The sequence below is a fragment of the Bombus impatiens genome, unplaced genomic scaffold (genome assembly GCF_000188095.3).
Source record: "Bombus impatiens unplaced genomic scaffold, BIMP_2.2 scf_0010, whole genome shotgun sequence".
NCBI lineage: Eukaryota > Metazoa > Arthropoda > Insecta > Hymenoptera > Apidae > Bombus > Bombus impatiens.
In genome coordinates this window covers 422134-444873 of record NT_176429.1, presented here as the reverse complement: position 1 = coordinate 444873, position 22740 = coordinate 422134, and the positions used below count along the sequence as shown (strand labels likewise).

Below are 22740 nucleotides of genomic sequence, written 5' to 3'. Positions count from 1 at the left end.
CTAATCTAATACAAAATTCAAATACAATTTTATTCGTCAAAATTTACCCTTAATTCTATCTAATCTAATATAAAGTCTATCGAATTTTGTCCTTCGCGAAAAGTCCACAAAAATCCACGAAACTTCTATGTAATTCATAAAAAACCTACTAAAAATTTCTTCGATTCATAAAAAATGTTTCTATCTGTATCTAGAAAGAATACGTGAATTTACACGATCTTACGATCTCGCCATAAACTCGTAAAAGCCCCCTGAAATCATCACGAAACAAACACGCTTCCGTCCCCGATTTCTCAATCAACAAGAACATCTTCCTAGCCGGAAGGACAATCACATCTACTCGCCCCACGCTCTTCATTCTCCAAAGGAACGACATCCGTTTCCACGAGCATCCGTTTCTCTCGCAGTCCTCTGCCAAGAGACAAGGCACATAGTATCTCCGTTTTCGCGATGAATATCGGCTGCAACCAGAGTTCCTTTGAATCCACGGTCTTCCATGAATCCAACTAGGAGGACTGGCCATAATGGTTGCCTTTGATAACGGATCAAGTACAAAGCGACGTTTGCAGGCCGAGCAGTCGGTTCAATCGCTTAATTTTGATGGAATCCCGATCGGTCTACGGCGATCCCGACCTTACGGTGAACAAAGAAACGACTGGGATGACCGGAGGCTCGATTAAGACCGGTTGTTTGTTGCGCCTTTGGCGTTGTATCCGTGGAACGTGTCGGCACACGGACAGATATCGTAGTCTGGATGAGGGTAACAGTGATTAGAAGTGCTTTTTATTGGGTAAAACGATTACAGTTTTAAGGTAGAAGTGACGATGGTGCGCTCTTTTGGGGGAATTTGAGTAATCGAGGGCTACGATGCTGGAGTTTGTGAGTTTGGACGATGGTCGAGAGATTTTGGATGAAACTGATGAGTTTGCATAAGGAATTTTAAGTATGAATATCGATTTCATACTTATTTTGCGATGAATAATAATAATAATAATAACAATTGCAATGCGCAGAAATAATTGATAAGAATGTTGGCTCATAGAAAGTCTCAGTTATCTTTCTCGGATAAAATCAACCCAATATAGTTAACCATTCAACAAGCTTGATCGTAATTTAAAAATTATAGAAAGATGGCAAAACAAAAAGCTAAAAGAGCCATCGAGAGTGAAGATTGGTATGTTTCGAGACGCCAAATCAACGAGGAAACCAACATTTCCACGATTAATGGAAGAAATCTCTCGATTTGGCAAAAGATGCCAATCATCCCAACGGAGTCGCAGCTAATCTCCTGGGCATCTCCATCAAACGAAAAGAACTAAAAAGATACTTTTTCAGTGTCCAACTACCCTTCGGATTTAGCGAAGAATGTCAGTAAATGACACTGTGATACATCACTGGATGTATATTCATTTTCAAGACACATAAGTCGTCGTAGTCAGTTGTTGAATATCATTATTTCATGGATCGTACACAAGCAGCGGATAAATAAGAAAAGAAAAGGGACGAAAGCGGGGAATTTTTTGTCGTTTTTTCTCTGATCAAGAATTTGTCCTCGTACAGACTAAAGATACGATGGCAGACAGGAAACGGAGGGCGTAGCGTAAATTTCCGCAGACCCTCGTGTGGATTCTTGGTGGAATGTTTTGCACAGAAGCCCAATATGCGCGGTGCGACGTCGAATGAACGGAAAAGGGCAAACGGTTCGCCTTTGATCACCGACCATTCCGAACTCCCGCAATTATGTACCCTCTAATTACTATATTTGGCCAGCTCGTTTCAGCCGACCAATTTCCAGAATGGAACGTATCCTTCGTCGAATCGCTGTTTCCATCAGCCTGTTTCGGTTTGACAAACGATCTGTCGAATATACGCACTGAGAGATACACGGTTTCGATTTCCCTTGTAATACGAATTTTTTCCTTTTTGTTTTCTCTCTTTCCCTCTTGCTCTCTCTCTCTTTTGTCTGTCTTTGTCTCCTCTCCTCTGTTCTTTGGAACTATTGTTGAAGTTGAAGATTTTTGTAGCCCTTCTTTCCTTTCCCCTTTTCTCCTTTTTTCTTCTTCTTCGTCGAGTAAATTTCGCTGGAATCAACTATTGCGACGATCTAAATTTCGATAAGAAATGAGATAAATTTGTCGAGGGAATAAAAATTTCAAGCATTCAGTCGGATAGAGACGACCTTTCTCGGACGACCAAGATTAGAGCTGACAGGCGCATCCCACGGTAGGAATCATGAATTTTGAAAAAGATTAAGCTTCTATCCCCTTAATCCCCGTTAACGTGCAGTCACCGGGACGACGGGAAAAAAACGAGCTCTAATGATATTTTTCATCCTCGAGAAGAATCTTTTTTTTGGATGGCTCGAGGAAATAACGAAGATAGAGCGAAAAATGAGACAGTAATACGGTATAAATGAGTGCAACAAAAATTTACTCAGCAAACAAAACACCTTCGTAAAGATACTCTTTCACAAATATTCTTCTTAACTATAGCAACGTTATACCGAACGTTGTCCATAAATTTTTATACTTTTGAATTTAATTACTTGCATTCTCTATTTAATTATATCCCACTCTCGTTTTTATGCGAAGAAGACCAGATATATGAAAGTAATAACCACACGAGTCCCATCGATGTCACGCTGTGTAATATTAATTAAATCAACGTGATATTAATTATAATATTAGATTAGGTAAAGAAAAGTTTCTCTCGTTTCATAAGGTGATAATAGATGAACAACAATCTCTGTTATAATCCATTTTGTTCTATCTCTAATATTATGTTTGTGCATAATCCAATAAACTAATATAAAAGAACAAGCATCGTGCGTCTATTATTTCCTTGTAAAACGAACAACCTAATATGAACAATATATTACGATTGAAAATTTGGCAAAGGAAAATAATAATAATATTTCTAAATATTCTCAAGAACAATTTATCTATTTACGCATCATTGTCGAATAACCTAAATGTACTTGATCGATACTCCATGTTGTTACAATTACTCTACAGCTAATAACGATGTTTCAAAATATTTTCCATTACAATTTCTCTATTTATATCTATTTATCAGACGTCCTAAATAAAGAATTCCCCTTGTACTATCAACAGTAGAAGATATCGAGGAGGAACGCCTTGAACCCTACGACTTTCCGGTCCCAAAGAGGACAATATAACGGGTGACGTCGGTGAGACAGCCGAAACAGAGCGTGGAGGTACACTTAGCGAGTAAAGTGTCGCGTGTTACATAGAGTAACTCAAGATCACTTTGCTGCTCCCACTCGTGTAATCCAAGAGCCTTCTTCGGCTTCGGTTTCCACGAGAAATTAGATAGGCGAGTGTACGGCAGTCGCACTGTGCCTTCCTTCGACTCACCTTTTTCGTTCTTTCCTTCCATCTCTCTCTCTTTCTTCTCAGTTTCCTGTTCTTCTTCCTGATCTGCCTATGTGTTGACGGTTAGCTGACCGCTTAACAAGCGTCAGACGCTCGTGTGTATCATCAAATTATTATTAACGCGATATCAGAGGGAATTTAGTATAGCAGAAGGTTATCAGTAGGTTTTACGAACGTTTGAGAAGGTATAAGATTCTAGCTACCAGGTTTCACATCGAATCTTGCGAATTTTTGAGAGTAGAGATCGCTAAAGTTTAAGTAGAATAGGTTTTCTGTTCAAGCTTAATTCGGAGTAGCCTACTCGCCACTTATTTCGATGTTCTTCCACCTCAGTTTCTGGTCATCGTATGTACGATATGCTTTGAAAGTGACACAATGCAAAACATTCTCAACCTGCTGTATGATGCGAAAACGAAAGGTTTGAAAATTCTATATTTTTACGATATACAAACATCTACATACGTACGTTTCACTCGATATCGTGTTATAATAAAAATAGAAGAGCCAAAATGACAACTGTAGATTCAGATACTCTCGAGTACTGTCAGATGAGTGAAATTTACATTTCGATTTACCGATTTAATATTTACAGATACGTAGAAATATGTAAAATAGAATTTTATCGCAAAACCAAGATAAACACACCTTTGCGCTAAATTCGACAGATAATTTTCCAGTGAAAGGTATTCGAAAAGTACTCGAACTATACATAATAAACTAGAACTATGGTCTGGAATCTTTGTTCCTTCCAGTGGACCATTTCTTCTCGCTAAACATTAAGAATTCCCTCTAAAACATAACGTCTCCGATGGTTCCCCTAACATCGAGGCGAGCAACGGCCACGTTCTATGAAGTAACGACCAGGAAGCGTGCTATTAGTCTTAATGCAACAGAGTGCTTTCCTCGAAGAGCTTTGTTTCTTCCTAACACGATGGATCTTGACGGGCTCGTAACTCGAAAATAAAGAGACAAGTTTTCTTACGTCGGAAGCGGACAGGCAATTTTTGACCGATCCATCACCATTTCCGGGTTACATGTCGCGTTGTCTCGTTCCATCGAGCACCCTACCGATCGCGCGATTACTTCACGGTCCAATTTTTCCTGTTTTGCGTGAGACAACACCATTATTTCAAGCAGCATCGGCCTGATTCCCATTGGAATCATCGTTTGTGCTTTCTATGCATGACGAAACGTCATTTTCACTATCTAGTATGCAGTAATGAATAGGCGTACGAGATAGTTAATTACATTCGCTTTGTTGCTCCTACCTATTATTTTTCTTCTTTTAACTCGATTTTCCGATGGAATATTTTCTCGAAGAATTCTCCAACGAAACGAAAGCAATTTTTTTTTTTAAATTGCCTTTGTCAGTCAAAAGGGCAAAAGAAAATTCGCAACTTGTTTTATTCGATAGAATTCTTTTTTTTCAAATAACAAAAGGAAGAAGAAACGATAAATTAATTAGACAGATTACAAAGGTCGTATACGCGAAACAATAAATTATTGAGAAGAAAACGATTTCCGAAAATCGGTGTTCGTCTAAAAAGACAACATAAAACTCTCAACCCCAATATTCCTCCAAAAAACAAGCACTGTATTTCTTCCTTTAAGCCATTTCATGCGCAAAATTGTCGCGCACAGTTGCACGGGTCATCGAATATTCGCGATTTAGCGGAAAATTTCGCGAATAAGCCAACACAGCGAGGAAAACACGATTTCTTCGACCCATTCTTGAGATTGGATCGAACACGATCGCATTTTGCTTCTTACGACGTAAATTAATCCCTTTCGTGAACGGGCTTCCGCCAATATCCGGATGAAGCACGCCGCTTCCGGTCGATTTAATCTCCACCGATGAGCCACGCGATTCTTAGAGTGCCGACAACTCGGTTAGGAAGTTGGATTAATAGAAACTTTTCGTCGTAAAATGTGAGCCAGGCGGAAAAGTTGGAGAAGTTAGTCTGGTATCGATTATGGTAGTTCTCAATTTTTTGTCGATATCTTTTTAGATGGAAAGAGGAACATATCTTGCGTTATTATTTGTAAAAGATAATTTGTTAGAATCGTTTATGGGAACGTACAATTTGGTTCATGACTTGCTATTGGAATTTAATTAAATTGTTTGAAGGAAATATTTGTTGTAGAATACATTGAAGAGATTTAAAATTCAAAAATGATATTATCACGATCATGTTGCTGCAATCTGCCTACGATGTTACTCGCAATAAATTTCTCGTAATTGTGCTAATTTTTGTGTAGGATCAACTCGTGAAAATACAAGAGAAAGTACAGCGAACGTAAATAAAAAGTGAGCGAAGCTGTACAAGCTACATCTGAAATTATACGCTGTAGCTGAAATCCTAGCGCGAATTGGGACTAATTAAATCTTCTTAATTAAATTCCGAATTGAAACGTATAATGTCTAAAGAATCCTAAAAAAAAAATCCGGGAGAAAATGTATTAAATAGAAATTAAAATTCGAACCGTACAATTCATTCTGAAAAAATGAATTTCTCTGGCAAATTAAAATTCTCCGCTGTTAACTCCATAACGAACGAAAAGTAAGAACGAACGACGACGATGTTTTATTTTACATAAAGAAAATTTGCACGATAATTATTATTCCGCGAAATATAAAAGAAAGTCAAAAGATTCAATTGAGCGTGGTTGATTTCTTGTAACGAAATCGCATCTAATTGGCCCAAATAATTAGCGTAACAGTTATAGAACTTTCCATTGACAGCCGTGCGTCGAGAAAAAGTAAGAAACGTTCGTTTTAAACGATGCTGAGTCACGAGAAACGGTTTCATGCTCAGCGTGAGAGGAAAAGAGAATTAGAAAAGAGTTGTCGATCACGATGATCGTTGACCGGAAAAATATGTGCACGCCGTCTATCGTGTTTTCTCTCCGTGAGAAAAAAAAGAAGAACGTCTTTTATGCATCGTAGGACGCGCGTTCGAAGCCATCGAATCAGCTGATTTCGTCTTTTTCTTTTTTTTTTTTCCTAACCTTCATACGGAAGAAGCAAAAACTACGGGACAACCAGAAGTGCGCTCGCGTAGAGATTCGCGCAAGAAAATTAACGATCGTAAACTTTACTATTGAAAAAGATTTCGGAAGTGTAAATGAGATTCACGAAAATTTTATTCAAAAATATTAAAATTGATTTTTGATTCAAAACATTCTTCCATCGAAAATTTACATTTTTCGTACGAGAATTCTATCTTCTGTAAGATTTGGCTTAGTTAAATAGTACTTTGGAATAGTCAAAATATTGCGTTCGAAAATCCTATTTTAAAATTTAGCGTGAAAATTTAAAGCATTCTATCCAAAGGGTCTATTAAAAAATTTAGCTTGAAAATCGTCACATTTCCTTTGACGATCTTGTGTAAATATTAACTGTTTTAAAGTTTGCCTCAAAAATTCGATTTACATATCAATATAAAAGATAATTCCTTTTAATTGTTTCGTTCTGCCAATTAGTAGGATTTATTGTATTAAAATTTCATTCTGTTAAAATTATTTCGCGATTTTTATGAACTGAGAAGAAACCACTCTAATTTGTTAGAAAGCTTACGTCTATTCTTGTTAGTGAAACTTTGCTCGTTTACACGATGTGAAGGATGCAAGAGGTGGAAGAAAAGAGGAAGCGAAGGTTCTTTTAGAGGTTGAGAATTTCTTTAAACTTCGCACAGAAAGCGTCTTCCGAAAAGACCTTAGGAGAAGCGTCGCGATGCTTGCGAAAGAATGCAATCTCCATTTTACATTTTAACCCTTCTCTAATTAATGAAATTAGTACTCTCCCGAGAAGAAGTGAGTTTTCCTTTCTGTTTCGTGCTGCTTCTTTTTCTCGAAGGTAGCGTTAAATGAACGAGAGTGTTTCCTCGAAAAGCTTGCTTTTCCTCAAGTGTAAATTCACACGGACTTTTTTGTCAGAAACAGGTGGAAACAATTCAACGTAATTGACAAGAGATTGCAAAAATGCTTGAAACAAGACGAAAGAAATCTTGAAAACGATAACAATTTTCTTTAGAACGACTAGCAAATGTAACTGGGATTTTCTTCGCGATTAATTAAAGCGTATGTACCTGGTACGTTTAATTTATCGCAATGATAAGACTAAAAAAGGAGATGCTTTCTGCCGACTGCCTAAGAATTTCCGAACCGCCCCCATTGGCGACGATTCAAGGTTTTGCAGGAATACCAGGCCCGATTGGCCCGAGTTCAATAGCAGCCGGTGAATTGAATTAGAGTTCGGAATCGAAATAACATACCATTTAAAACGCATTCCCTATCTTCCCCACCTTATACTAATTTTACATAAAATTAAAATGCCTCGAATAGTTCGCTGCTTAAATGAAATTTCGAATTTTGTCAAACTTTCTCGCCTCCTATCTCGTTATTTTCTTTTCTTTTTATGGTAACCAAATAATGGTAACCAAAATAGAAAGGAATAAATGGTAACCCAAGCCTATTTCAGAGCTAAAAAAATCTGAATTTAATAAATACGTACATACGTACGCTTTTTATTCTTTTTATGGTGACCAAATAATGGTAACCAAAATAGGACGGAATAGATGGTAACCGAAGCCTATTTCAGAGTTGAAAAAATCTGAATTTGATAAATACGTACATACGTACGCTTTTTATTCTTTTTATGGTGACCAAATAATGGTAACCAAAATAGGACGGAATAGATGGTAACCGAAGCCTATTTCAGAGTTGAAAAAATCTGAATTTGATAAATACGTACATACGTACGCTTTTTATTCTTTTTATGGTGACCAAATAATGGTAACCAAAATAGGACGGAATAGATGGTAACCGAAGCCTATTTCAGAGTTGAAAAAATCTGAATTTGATAAATACGTACATACGTACGCTTTTTATTCTTTTTATGGTGACCAAATAATGGTAACCAAAATAGGACGGAATAGATGGTAACCGAAGCCTATTTCAGAGTTGAAAAAATCTGAATTTGATAAATACGTACATACGTACGCTTTTTATTCTTTTTATGGTGACCAAATAATGGTAACCAAAATAGGACGGAATAGATGGTAACCGAAGCCTATTTCAGAGCTGAAAAAAATCTGAATTTAATACATACGTACATACGTACGCTTTGTCGATCACGGTAGCAACAACCCACTTCCATAAATAGCGATCCCCAACCCTCGAAACTCGCAACAATTAGCCGCCCTTTCTGTTAACGGCAACGAACTTAACATCTCGAGGCAGGAAGACTAGTCGAAAACACGAGGGCCATATCGCTCGAAAGAACGAAGAGTCGTTCGTTGGTCGCGTTCCTTTGAGCGGCCAGCTCCGCCACTCGAGAATCCTCGCCTTTGAGACGCGTTCCTCGAGATGGAAGCTTCGTCCCTTGAACTTCTCCAGACGCAAGAACGCATCCGCCGTTGCAAGCACGATGCACAGGGTCGCTCGTTAATACGTAAAAATCCCCTTTTTACCCTTACGAGGCCGTTGCTGGACCACGTGTTGAGAACCTCCCCAGTCGTCATGGCAACCCCCGTCCGATCCCGCAGACGACGAACACGTTCCTGGTGCCCGAATCAGGAACGTAACTTCCGCGCCGTTGGCCCTTTGTTATTTTCAGATCGACTGTTCTAGCAACCGGTACGAGTCTTTATATGTAAGGGTTCTGACATTTGCCGAGAAAGGGAAATGTGCTTTTGCTTCGAAGAATTATTTGTTTGGCTTCGTTTTTTAGTTTCCAGTCGATGATAAATCATCGTCATAGACATTATCGTGGGTTTGTTTGAGATCAGGCTTGGAGTGATAGAAGGGAATTTTAGAAATTGTTTATGTCTCTCGCGCGATAGTTTTTGCAGGCTCGTTGAAAACTACCAAATGATCTAAAAACTGGCAAGTTAAATATTCTACCGCATGAATGTTTTATACGTTTCACCAGTATCTAAAAATAGTCGGAGCTGATTTACCAATTAAATCACGCGAGCGGAAAACCTCGGGTACTTCCGTATATGTTGACCGACCGGCTTTTTCGGCGCATGTTTCCTGTCTAATTAAATCGATACACCTGTGTGTGTTTGTGTTTCGGAAGCAGAAACGTGGCGGCGCGTGCGACTGAAAACTCTTCCAGCAGTCAATTAATCCACGGCGTAAAATTAATCAATGACGTCCGGCAGATATCGCTGCGGCGGAAAAATCGATACGTCGCGTCGCGACGTAACAAATCGTCTCCTGATGTTCGATGAAAGAAAAATAAAATATAGAACGGGCAAACGTCAACGCAGTTTCCTCGACGATGATTTATGCTCCGAAAGAACAGCTTTTAATTGCCGAACCATGGACAGATGGTGACTGGATTTCACGGATCAGCGAATGATGGATGAATTTTTGAAACAGGCTGGCAATTAGACTAAGTAGAGAAAGGAGGTCTGTTTGTCCTACTAATTAACCTTAAAAGGTTAGAATGCTGCGCTGCGAAGATATCACTGTTAAATTATTATATTTCAATTCGTTTATCGTGGGAACATTTCGTGCACGTTTGTGCAAATTCGCTCATTCACGAATATAAAGAAGCAAGCAAAAATTTGTTGTTCATTAAATTTCACGTCGAGTAAATATTTTACCTGCAATGCTTTATGCGTTTCTGTATATTATGTAGATTTTACACGTTTTGACAAACTTAAATATCCTTGTAATTAAATAATCACAATTAACAGGATGTACGTAATATGCAAAAATATGCGAAATACCCAAAGTTCTCGATATAACATTCGAAGGGATGTAATCTATAAAATTGCATGAAGAATCGTAATAGCAAAATTTGAGTTGTATGAATATCTTTGTTCGTCGCCATGCATAATTAGTATCCGTCTGCGGTTCGATAATTATCGACCGCTAAGAATTAATAGAGACACGTCAAATGCAGTTGTCGAACGATCGACGTAGTCCGAGGATTATCGATGTAATTAATATCTTCGAAGAAAATGATACGCTTAATCTGATAATTTTAAGGAAGTATCGCAGTTCCGCTTGATCTGTTACAAACGCTACGCGAAGAATTCTGAACTTTAGAATCATCTTGTATAATTGAGATCGCTAGAAACGATTGGAACTTCGAACCTGTATCAATACCAAGAGCGAGCAATTATCGTGCACTAGTAATCATCTCGAGCTCGTTTCGTTTCATTAAATCGAACTCTCCCTGACCATTTATTTCTTCTATGAGCACTTGCAGCGTTCTACGATCATAGAGCATCTACATCGATAAAGTCGTCATTTGTTCGTTCAAATTTGCTGTATCATCGGTTACAATTGCTATCGCGTCTCGGATAGTTGTAGCGTGCAAGTGATAAACGACGTGGCTGCCAAAAACATGAAAAACTGCTTCTTTAAATCTCATTGATAAAGTACGAGTGCTATAATCGTTTATTTTACTCCCGAAGACTGTCGCCAGAGGATTGAAATGCTAAATCTCAATTTCGTTGTGATCGGAAAAAGATAAAAGTGTAATCAGCTTAATTAATCACAGCTCGATTAATATCACGCTATAAATTAAAATTGTTTATTAACAAAATTTTCGACACGAGTCGTCGAAGTTTCTAAAAATCAGGACACCCGTGTATAATACAAAATAAGCCAAATAGCATAAGTAGATGCAAAAATTCGCAAACATACCGACTGAAAATCATAGTTGCGTGAGTTAGTTCACCGTTATTCTTCGTTAAACGATGTTCCACGTTTATTATTTGAAAAATTCATTATATCTTTTTCAAGAGGCGAAAACGTACGTATAATGACAGAGAGCAAAGTCGTAAGTTAATATTAATCGGTAAGCGAAACTAAGGGAACGATACTTGCAGGAATTGAAAGAATCTTAACTGGGATCGCTACGATTCTCAACTCAGAGCCATGCGGAAAATCTTCACCTCCGACACTTGCGCCATTTGCTACTTTGACTCCTCGATTCGTATCCGCTGCCGTTGTCAAGCGTTTGTCCTCTTCTAGATCGATCGAAACGCAACGAAAATTTCTCCGGCTCCCTCACAGAGATCCGTATACGGTCCCGAGAGCGATGTTGAAGCACGAACGCGATAGTTTGGGGCAGACAAGGTCCGAGACAAGCCGTCTAACTGTCAAACGCAGAGGACAATAGAGCGCCGGACGTGTAGGGGGTGTTAGCCGGCGACTTTGCATACGTCAACGCCCCTTCATTCGATATTCAGCTCGGGAATTGCGACAAAGTTTGCTCGAAATAATACCGTTTGTGAAGCGTGCCGCTCGCGGTTAAATGGTTCGCGCAACTCCGACGATTATTCCCTCGCGAGAAAGCCTACTGGTATTAAAAATTGTAACGTGAAAAAATTGCTTCGAATAAACACGAAGAAGTCGTAGAAACGAACTGAAAGCTCGTCGATGCACCGATCCATCGATTTATAACGAACGTCGTATCAACGTAGATATCCTGGAATTCCTATAAAAGATCTCTACTTTCCATCGGCAACTACGGTCAAGCATCTGCGTTCAAAGCTACTAATGGTAAAGCCCTGGTACTCGAAGCTTCCCAGGAACTGCGTAAATACTCTAGGACGCACAAAAACTTGCGTCGTTAATCTAACGCCTAGCGTTTCCGCGTAACGCGCCACTTACTCTCTAGATTCTGACGCGTGGTGACTACTACGTGGCGTAATTAGCTTGCGATACGCAACGCGATACGTCGTTCCCATTCGCCGGAGAACGCATACACACACTGGTTTCTTTGTTCGAGATAGCTGACCTCGACTCACGAAGCAGGTGATAAACAAATCGATGAAACTGTAAGGAGAGAGAAGAAAAGAATACGAGACGAGCGAGAAAAACTTAGAAACGTTGAAAAAGAGCGTAGGAAGAGAATCGAAAGGGTTGTGGGAGGATAAGGGTTGGACGTGGCCGTAAGATAGGTCATTAGGGGACTTTTCGGACTCTAATGAGATCATTAATTAAGAGTCGGAGCACCGTCGGTACCGGTGGGCTTCGAATCTCTTTACACGAGTACGGATTATCGGTATAATTAGCGGATACCGGAGGCTTCGTTAAGTCGACGTTAATTTCGAGATGCTACGATGTCTCGTGGACGCTTGTTAAGCTCGACGAACGCTAAGACGATGGTTCGATCGATGGTTTGCCACGTTCATTCGTCTGTAAGTTCCTATAGTTAACGAACTCGCTGACTTGAAACGTAAATTTTAATGCAATCGATCTGCGATAAAATTTTCAAAATGTAGCGTAATTTAATTTTCCTTATAATACACGCGATTAATAAGTATCATTCTCGTTTAATAATTAAAAATGTCTCTTAACTTTTAGTCAGTGTTAGCGAATTAATCTTCTTGGATGTTACGCGTATCAAAATATTTTCCACCTACTAACCAAAAGTTCGAAGCTCAAAGCAAAATCAGCGAAACTACTTAAATTTACTCGACCCATTTAACCGTAACAAATTCGCAAGAAAAGAGAAATAGACGAAGATTAACGTAATGCTCGAAACCACGAAACTTCAAATTTGTTCGAATTTCTCTAAAATCCTATCTTTGTTTCAACGATGATCCCTAAGGGAGGAATCCCGGGATCAATTAGGTCTGTTCTCGTCACAGAGACCGCAGTTTCTCTGAATCAGCTCGGCGGAAATTACGCCAGGGTACAGAGGTCTGTTTACAAAGCGTGTATTGTCCCCTCAGAGCGGAGGCGCCCCGACGCGGAGAATTTACTCGTGAGTTTCTAAGCGATTACCTGCAGCAGTGCAATGGCGCAGGTAACGAGAATTCTCTACCCATGTACCATCGCTTCACCATACAAAATTGGACGATCGCAGGGCACTTTTATGTTTGCCTTCGCTTCCTCTTTCGCCATTCTACGTTAGAAGGTTTTTGGTGGGGAAATGGAACGCAAGAAAATATAGTATTTACCGGGTGAATGGAACGACGATCGTAAAGACGAGCTTTACGCGCATTCAAGAAGACGTTTCTCGTACGATCAGAGGATTTGGATTTATTTTTCCAATGATGTGGATTAACGATAGGGACGTTGAGCGAAAAACAGGAGACAGATCGACGCGTAAACAGGATGGATTTTATACAGATTTCATACATTTCTCTAAACAATTGCATCGACGAATTAAAACGAGACACTCTGTGTAATAATTGCTCGCGATGAATTTCCAAGAATTCTGTCGAAGGAAGTTTATCGAGAAAATGCCGTGGCTTAACAGTTGCTTGATGTAACGGAACAGGAATGTTACCAACCCATCTTGTCTATTTATGTCATACAATCCGGGAGATTTACAAAACTAACAATCAGTATCGTACAACGTGCCATATTGAAACGAGTTCACAGATGCGATCCATGCAATTTGAACAAACTGAAAGTTGTTAATTATAGTCGTACAACGACGACGCGATGTACGTACGGAATGCTAATAGTCTTTCTAACCGCGTGAAAGCGGCTCGAAATCGCGTTACTTATTTGTCCAGGCGAATTCTAGCAGACGTCTGACAGAAGGAGGCTAATTAACGAAACGAGACTAAACGAAGACGGTCTATTTTCTCTGTTCGTAGGAGCGATGTCTTCCTGGAACCGTATCTGCAGCAGCATGGAACCGTTCAGGTTGTCAGCTCGCCGAGCACGCCTCCGCCAAATCCGCTGCAGCATCATCAGCTCACGCAGCTACATCATGTACAGGTGAGTAAGAGACCTTCCTTCTTGCTTAATAATCGCCTTGACGTTCGAAGGTCTTCACTAATGGCTGTACAGTTTGCCAACGACGAGATGAAAGAGTTGGTACTCGTAACGAGATCTTCGATTCTATTCACACCGAATCATTTTTCTTTTTTTTTTCTTTTTGTATGCGAAAATGATTGTTTTTTAATAACTGGCAATATCTTTTGAATGGTTTGACACATTTTGGTATTTTGATACTTGAGATTTATTTTACTAAAATCACATAAGTGCGTCGTTTAGTTAATCGATAATTTATTAACTCGTTGTTCGAATTGACAATCTCTTGGACACGCACCTCGACATTTTACGCTTTGTTTGTAAACGAATTACGTCGTATTTACGTTTTCGATTTTTAATTTTCTAATTGAAACATATCCTGTCGAAAATGATCGAATATCTTCGAACCATTCACTGAAGATTGAAAGTTCAGTTTTTCCGAGGGACACAACGTTGATAAAATTGTCAGGAAATAATTAGTATCTTGTGTTACAGCGAATTAATGTCCTGTAATGAAATTTCGCAATTTCGGCACACGAAATGACGCAAGCAATCGAGTGATCGGGAAATTGCAACGACTGTGGAATACTTTCGGCGGCTCGTAATTAAGGGATTCGTAATTGGCTGCGAGGGTGTTTAACACGCGTCGCACGTCCTCGTTTAATCCGTTTAACCTGAAACGCCGTTGTGTGTCAGTCTGCATTTCAAATTAAATTACACTCGAAACTCCAGTACGCGGCGAACCCCTTCGCGAATCCTCTTCGGACCCCCGTCGTGTCCTCGTGCGCCACCGCAGTGAAAAAATAGGGTTGCCGGAAAAATTGAGAAACGCAAGTGATCGACGTTTGCGATGTGTCGGTGCGAAACTCGTGGCAAGCGCCTGGATCGAATTGTTTCTCGTTATCTTTTTCATTATTTTCGAAACTCGGTCTGATTGAAAGCTCTCGTGAATGATACAAATTGATAGGTCGTACGAGCACGTTGGTGTTCGTGATACTTTCGATGGGAACAGGGACGAAGTAAAGAGTTAAAAGACTGATCAATTTTCCCTCGTTGTCGCGTCAAACTTTTTATCATTGTCCTATCAAACATTTTTCCCGTTCTTTCGTTCAATTTCCTTGCGTTAATAGGACGACGTAACGGAAAATAAAAAGCGTTTCTCCGAGCGCAAAGGCAGACGCGTGTGGTGAATGTGTTTTAATTTTCACAAATTATTATCCTTAAACGAAACACGTATCGGTGGGATCGTGAATCGCTGGTAACGAAGGCAATTCCACGGTATTACAGCGTTGAACCCTTTCCACAAACGAAGCCAACCGGAGCAAAACCTTCGCACTTGAATAGGAAAGCCTCTTGTTGGGAAATTCTAGCGCGATGCAGAAACACTCGGTTAAATTACCGTCGTTTCAGCGTAACTGCGAAACCTGTTCCGGCACCAATTTGAAAGAAAAAAAAAGAAGAAGAACGCGAACTTTGCGAAGCGTATGCTTGTAACAAATACTTCATATATTACAGATTTTATCCGAGATAATCGCGAACGATTAGCTACAAAGGAATACATTTAGTTGCTTGGCTATATCGCACGTTCTCCACCTGGTAAGACACTTTGATCGATGCTGATCGATTGCACTGGATTTTTACAATCATCGACTTTCCCGTCCAACGTTTTTCTACGATTCGTCAAACGTCTAATTCGCGTCACTGGAAATGAGACCGATTCCGTTTGGGTTCGCGACCCTTCTGTACTTTTTACAGGGTATTTAGGGGAATCGTGGGATTATTCGGGGCGACAGAATCGGATAAAAGGTGGGAGAAGTTTAATCGACGCCTGCCTTGATTTATTACGACACGAGCTAGCGTGATTGCGATCGTTTAACGTTCGAGTATCGTTTAGTGATTATTTATGGATTGCAACGTGGCCACGGGGTGTGCGTTGAGATTCAGACTATTAGGAAACTCAGATTCATACGATTTTTTTAGATTCATTAACTCGTTGACCGACGAATTTCTTGCAGAATGAAAGAACACGCTGACAAAAGTATCGGAAACTTTCTATCGATATACGCGTTTCCCGCATCTCTCATTTCATATTGTTCGTTTCGTTTCTCAATTCTCTGAATCGTGTCCGACATGCACGATTCGATATTAGCGACAATTCTGCCCTTTCAAATGCGACGTAATTATATAATTCTAACGTAATTATATAATAATGAAATTCCAAGTACGAATATATCATTAGGTAGTCCGGAAAGTGTCTTTCTTTTACAAATACGCGTTTTACAACAACTTATCTTTATACAAACATCAAACCTATTCTGTCAAACGTTGTGATTTTTATCCGGATAAAAGAAAATGGATCATACGTAATTCGACAAAATAATATAAAACAAAAAACATTGTGCGCCTATTATCTCCTTATAAAACGAACGAAACTTTTCGGACCACGTAATCCGATGTATAACGAGCTCCTTGATATTCTATTCTTGGGAATAACATCTAAAAGTATCATAAACGTAACATCAGCCTGAATACGCACAACATATAAACCATGCACGGTATAATTTCTCAAACGTCTGACGCGTTTCGCGACGTTAATTCCACTTCATTGCTTAATCTCGGTCCCCATGGTTCCTTTCGACCACCGTAAAACCTCGCGTCGGCCAATTCCAACACGAGCACGAAGAACGACTGGACAAAGTCACGATTCGCTGGCGGGCGACGCGACGCCGCGAATATGGAAATCTCTGGCCCTTAAGCCGCAATTCCGAGGGTGTAAATCCTACCTGATCGTCATACAATACACTCTAATTCGGTATTATACCGACACCACGCAGGGTGCAGAACGAACGGGTTCACCGGTTATCTCAATTTGCAGCCAATGCTCGCCCCAACCTTTATTCGCTGCTCGTTTAATCGTTCCTCCGACTTTTTTTTCTATCCGTCTACTGTTACACACTTCCTTTTTCCTCTTTTTTACTCTCTCGTTTTTCTTGCGCAGAACGCTTCCTCGTATCTGCGCCACTTTTAATTGTCCTCTTTGTTTCCGCGACGATTATCGTCGTCGAGCTATGAACGAAATAAGCGAATATCGTAGCCCTGGCTTCCCGCGGGGATACCAGGAACGCTCGTAATGATTCCATTACGAGAATCGTAAAATGGCAATTACGAGTGAGAAGCGCGTACGGGTGGGTAGAAAGGTGGTTTCGGCTTTCTGAAGCGAATAATTTCTTTCGTTAATACGCGTTGCTAGTATCTAAGCGAGAGAAACGGTCGTTGCAACGATACTGATAACAAGGTTTCAATCAATCGAAGCGGTACAAGCGGAAAGGGGGTGATTCTACGCGAAAAAAAGAATCGGAAATATAGAATAAAAATTTTCGTTCGAGGCTTTGTTTTCGAGAAAATCGACTTTGAATTTTCGCTCGGTACGCGTGCACTTTATCGCGTCTCGTTATAACGGATCTCACTGTAGATCGTTGTCTCGATTGACGTTACCTTTTTAATTTTTAAATTTTTGAATTTTTAAATTTTTAAATTTTTGAATTTTTAAATTTTTGAATTTTTAAATTTTTGAATTTTTAAATTTTTATTCTATATTTTCGACTTCTTTTTTCGCGTAGAATCACCCCCTTTCCAGTCAGTTACCAACCACCCTGTATATGTCGGAGATATAGGGACATAGGATCTTTCGTTTGGAATTTTGGGAAGATCCCCGATACTTTGGTCTAAACTGTTCATTATAGCTGTACTTAAATAATAGAACTTAGAAGTAGTCGTTGTGATAGAATCTGATTATGTTTGCCCGAGGTTTGTGACAATGGGCTTGGGGTCAAGGTGACACAACTGGTCGCCAAACGTAACCACGGTCACGGGACGAACGTTTTTACTTAACAGTAGAAATACCAATATCGAGGGACACGCGCTGTATTAACAAACAAGCCCCGGGGCAGGATCAATGACGGCTCTACGCGGGTCTGCCTAGTAACGGCGCCTGGAATTTTTATTGATAACCCCGGTCAATACGCAATTGACAAACGCGATCGTGTCAGTATTTTATTCTTATGATCACCTTGAAGAATTTACACACAACGTCTGGTCAATCAGTCAGAAAGATACCGTGCGTCACAGCTAACGTCACTTTGAGTTTCAAAACATATTCGATTGTACAAAGAGTTATCCCGTTGACCATGGATTCGTTCGAATCTAAGAACATTGTCTTTACTTTAAGAGTGTCTAATAATCACGTTAAATCGTTAAACCCTGTTAAATCAACACTTGTACATATAATTGAAAATATAAACCTCATTGAACAACTACGATGGCTTGTCCTAATGAAGATACGCAACGCGCCCCTAAAACTAGCGCCAGCCCGACAAACCCGACATATAAATATCTGTAGAAGACTTGTATAGAGGATGTTTGTTCGTGAGATTTATTAGATGTTATTGCTTGTTGTCGAAACCATCGAATATATTTAAAATAATAAATAAATATACAGACGATATTCGCTCGTACAGTGTATAAATCGCGTTATAAAATTGCTAATTAATACTCGATAAATGCTCGCTAGATACTCGTCGATAACTCGGTAGATAACTCTTGATAATTCGTAGATAACTCATCGATACTGAACTCTTTTCGATTGCATCCATTTATTTATACTGGTCGGGAGTAGTCGGAAAATTCAAATTTGTCTTCGCTCGATGGTTGCACATAGCGGCGATATTGTTTTACCCGGAGTTTATTTATTCTTACATTACATGTATCCTAACGATCTTGATACTCCGAGGCAAAACGACAACGTGATTTGAATTGTATAATATGTGTCATTGAAGTGGACGTGCAAGCGTCTTTATCGTCACCATTTTTCAAAGTCTCACGACCAACTACACGAAAGAAAATGTCTGAAAATGTCATATGTCAATGAAAAATGTCTCGAGTTAAGGTTCGACAACAGCTGTAGGGGGAAACTCGTATGTCATTTTATTTAACAAAGGGGGACGAGTTGGGCTATTTGGGCTCTTATTGGTCTTGCAAAATTCGTAGAACGATAAAAATGATAACCCAGCTTGATGTATCGTTAAATGATATTGATGGTACGCGGTCTGAGAAAGTTCGCTCTTGAAACGCGTAGGTGTTGACGGAAATGTTAACCGATTAACTTTATGTTTCAGAGCGAGGAGTCGCTTTCCTCGGAAGGGTCGGCCACCTCGGGTGGATCTTCGAGCTCGACGGAAGATTCTGGCAGCGAGGTCGCGTGCGACATCACTCTGATCGAGAGGCTTATACGCTCGCATCCGATTTGGTTCCTTCCTGGCATCCAAAGAGCCGGCGCTTTCCACTTGTTGCAAGGCAAAGAGGAAGGGGTGAGTGCACTTAAACGAATCGATTAGCCGTAAGAAAATTGCAAGCTGGGTAAAGTCTGCCTTGTCTTTATCTCTCGTTTTGTATTTCTCTCTTGTTGACCGACCAGGAAGTTTTCCACCGAAGGTACACGGGCGTTCCGAGCAGGGGGTTAAAAGCGTAGCGTCGTGGAAAGCTCTCGAGTGCTGCTGCACCAACCTCTTAGAGTTTCCGATGCGAGAGAATTTCATTTATCGCCCCGTTGGAAAGCTGTTTCTTCGATGAAAACTATCGCATTATCGTACTCGGCTTTTCCTATCGATCTTCCTTGCTACGAGTATTTTTAATCGGTCGTGAAGGTTTTGCTAGGACGTGTGATGGAGATTTAAAAAATTCAAGTAGCTTTAACTCTGCTGTTCTCCTCGCTTCTTCTTCGCTTTGTATCTTCTCGTGTATCATCTTTTTTTTTCAGCTATTCGTTCAGTAAAAAAGCGTGGAATACACAAAAATGAAAATTACGAGAATTACAGCGAGTGATAAAATATTTAATAACTATTATATTCTATACTAACTCGTCTGATTTTTTTGCTATTCGATAACTAGTATATTCTAATAACGTCTATCAAAATGTAACGTACGTTCCAAATTGCATAGACGCGAGAAGTACAGCAGCGTTAAAATCAGCCAGATCTATAGAAGGCTAAACTGGTTTCACGCGGCGACACGTGTATCGCTGTACGCGTATGATAGACACCCAATATACAGTACACGTGTATGCCAATGAATCCTTTCGCACGACACACGCCGATTTTCAAAAGATACAGCATCGCGGTACTGATTTCGTCGTCTGCTGGTTTCCCAACAACTTCAGCCGCCGGCGATAATTTTGCCAGATGAAAGAGCGATCGACACAAGTGATCCACGCAGGAACTAGACGAGACCAGCGATGCGTAGCTCGCGATACGTGAAACCGGCCTTGGTGCTTCCCCTTTTCGCTTTTAAAATCAATATTTTCGAAAATTCAATATTTTCAAGTTTAGTCGCCGATCTATCTTCGCCATACTGCAATGAACAAGTTTACGAAAAATGTATAACTCGCGTTGTCGATGATGCATTTACGTAACAAGAGACAACGGCGAAGAGGGAAGCATCGCGTACAACGAACAGCGAGTGAAGAAGCTGTTCAAGTAGCCACGAAGGGAGAGTGCCGCCATTAAATCAGCTGCGGACGAAACAAAGAGTATGAAATATCTCGCGAGCGATTGTTCGACCGGCGTTTTTTTGTTTACTGGAAAAAGTACTGCCTCGGGCCTGCAGGCTTTTCCGACGCTTTGATCGGTCACTGATTCCGCCAATATTTTTCGTCGTCTCGCATTGTTCGACCATGGGAATGAATGGCGGCTTAGGATCTGTTCGTTTTATTTACGAGGAGAATTTATGCCAGAGTATCTCCTCGCTTTAACGTTGTTCCTTGATGATCTATAACGCTTAATAAAAGCGGGATTTTTTCCTTTCAATGCTATTTGATAATGGAAACAGCGATGGCAGAGGAAGGTTAGGGGAATTTAAAATATATATACTCGTTTTCTTTTCTCGCTGCTCCGACATTCGTAACGCTCTTTTACGGATAGTTTCACCGAAGAACGATTTACGTAGAGATTTCAATATTTTTGAAAGTTATTTATTACTTGTGTTTGTTAAACGAAAGACGTCAAATTTTGCAATTTTTCGATTTCTCAAAATCGTAGATTTTCCTGTGATAAGCGAGCTTGTTAAAACAACGAAAAGAGGTTACGGTTCGGCTTATCTAAGAGAATCGCGTATATCCAAATTTTCGAGCGTCGAAATTTCTCATCTTTGAAAGTCGCAAGACGCGAGTCACTTGTTTCTCCCACAACTTTTTCTTTACGCTTCACGGGCATCATCCTTTGCACATTCGATCTTCTATTTTCTAAAATTCCGACACACAAGAAAATATCTTGTTCCGTTCAAATCCTAGGACATGGAACTCGTTTCTCGCTCCTTTTCAATCCTGCAGCCATTAAAGTACCTCTCCTTTATAAGCCACCTTATTAAATCCTTTCCACCTCGCTCCAACACCAATTTCCCAATTTCATTCGAACTGTCTACCCAATAAAACACACGGGGGTGTAATTAACAACCCTTGTACGGGGTAATAAGGATGCTGGCGTAGATGGTCGCCAGATCAGCCGTGGCCAAAGTGTCTGCGAATGCATCGACCGTTTGGCAAGCACCGTTGCAGCCGGCTCGGCTTAATATGCGGTAAATGCAAACGGCAGACGTTGCCTCGACGAAATACGACTGCCTAAGCTGCTGGCAACGTTCCAACCCGTGGTCTGCCAGAAAATACGCATAACAAGTGGCGTTGTTAGCGTGGTTCCTCTCGCCAGGGATTTTCCTCCAGTGTTGCCTGCTTTTTGCCCGATTTCAACGTTTGTTCGCGCTGAGAACGCACGTGGCACGAGCATTTGTCGCGTGACAAAGTAGCTGATCTTTTCGAGTACCATACATTATCCGAGTTAGATCGAATAGACGAAGAGGAACACGATGGCTGTGTTAGGCGCGACCTCTTCAACTAGTTCTGACATTTATTCAAGTAGCGGATTTTAGAACTTCGACCGAGTACAGAGATCCGAGATAGAGCCGAGCAAACTATAAAATATAGTGCTACAAATTTGACAATTTGAATATCGTTACACGCGACGCAATTATTGATCCGGTGCTTACAAGTACGTCGAAAGTATATATTTTGCTTTTTTATATTCGATACCAGAAACGCAGGAAGCGTCAAGGATAGAGAATTAATGATCATCTAGGCCGTTCATTCTCGAGTCTTCGTAATTTTGTTACGCTGCCAAAGAATTAATAGAGCGTAGAATTTTGTCGTGATACGTTTTCGTTGAAAGACTGATACTAGAACAACCGGTAACGCATACCTAAACGTACGATATTTTTCACATTTTTTATCATCTGTCCTGTGCTTGCAGTCCGACTACTTTTTAATTAGATATTCCATATACCGGAATCGCGATAAAGTTAGATAATACTAAAACAACGTCGTTAATGCGCATATAACGTCGGCACAGTTTCCCATCGGACGCACCAGCCAGCTGGACTCCCGTTCTTCCGGTTGTGTTAGATAAGAACCGATCAAACTTCTCCATCTACGCAATCCGTAGCCGCTTTCCACTTCTCGGCGAGCAGCATTGTTTCCACGGCGGCTATCTCTGTTGCCCGCCAC

At 40.2% G+C, this 22740-nt stretch overlaps 1 protein-coding gene across 12 annotated transcripts in view; it reads left to right on the top strand.

Annotated features, from left to right (window-relative positions):
* LOC100746477 (protein sprint) overlaps nt 1-22740 on the top strand; it is a 162305-nt gene that overhangs the window by 112089 nt on the left and 27476 nt on the right. For all 12 annotated transcript variants that reach the window (XM_024366775.2, XM_033320750.1, XM_012384037.3 and 9 more), the window contains 2 exons: nt 13976-14099; nt 19310-19501. In XM_024366775.2, coding sequence (XP_024222543.1) covers nt 13976-14099; nt 19310-19501 — 316 coding nt within the window. The remainder of the gene's footprint in view (nt 1-13975; nt 14100-19309; nt 19502-22740) is intronic.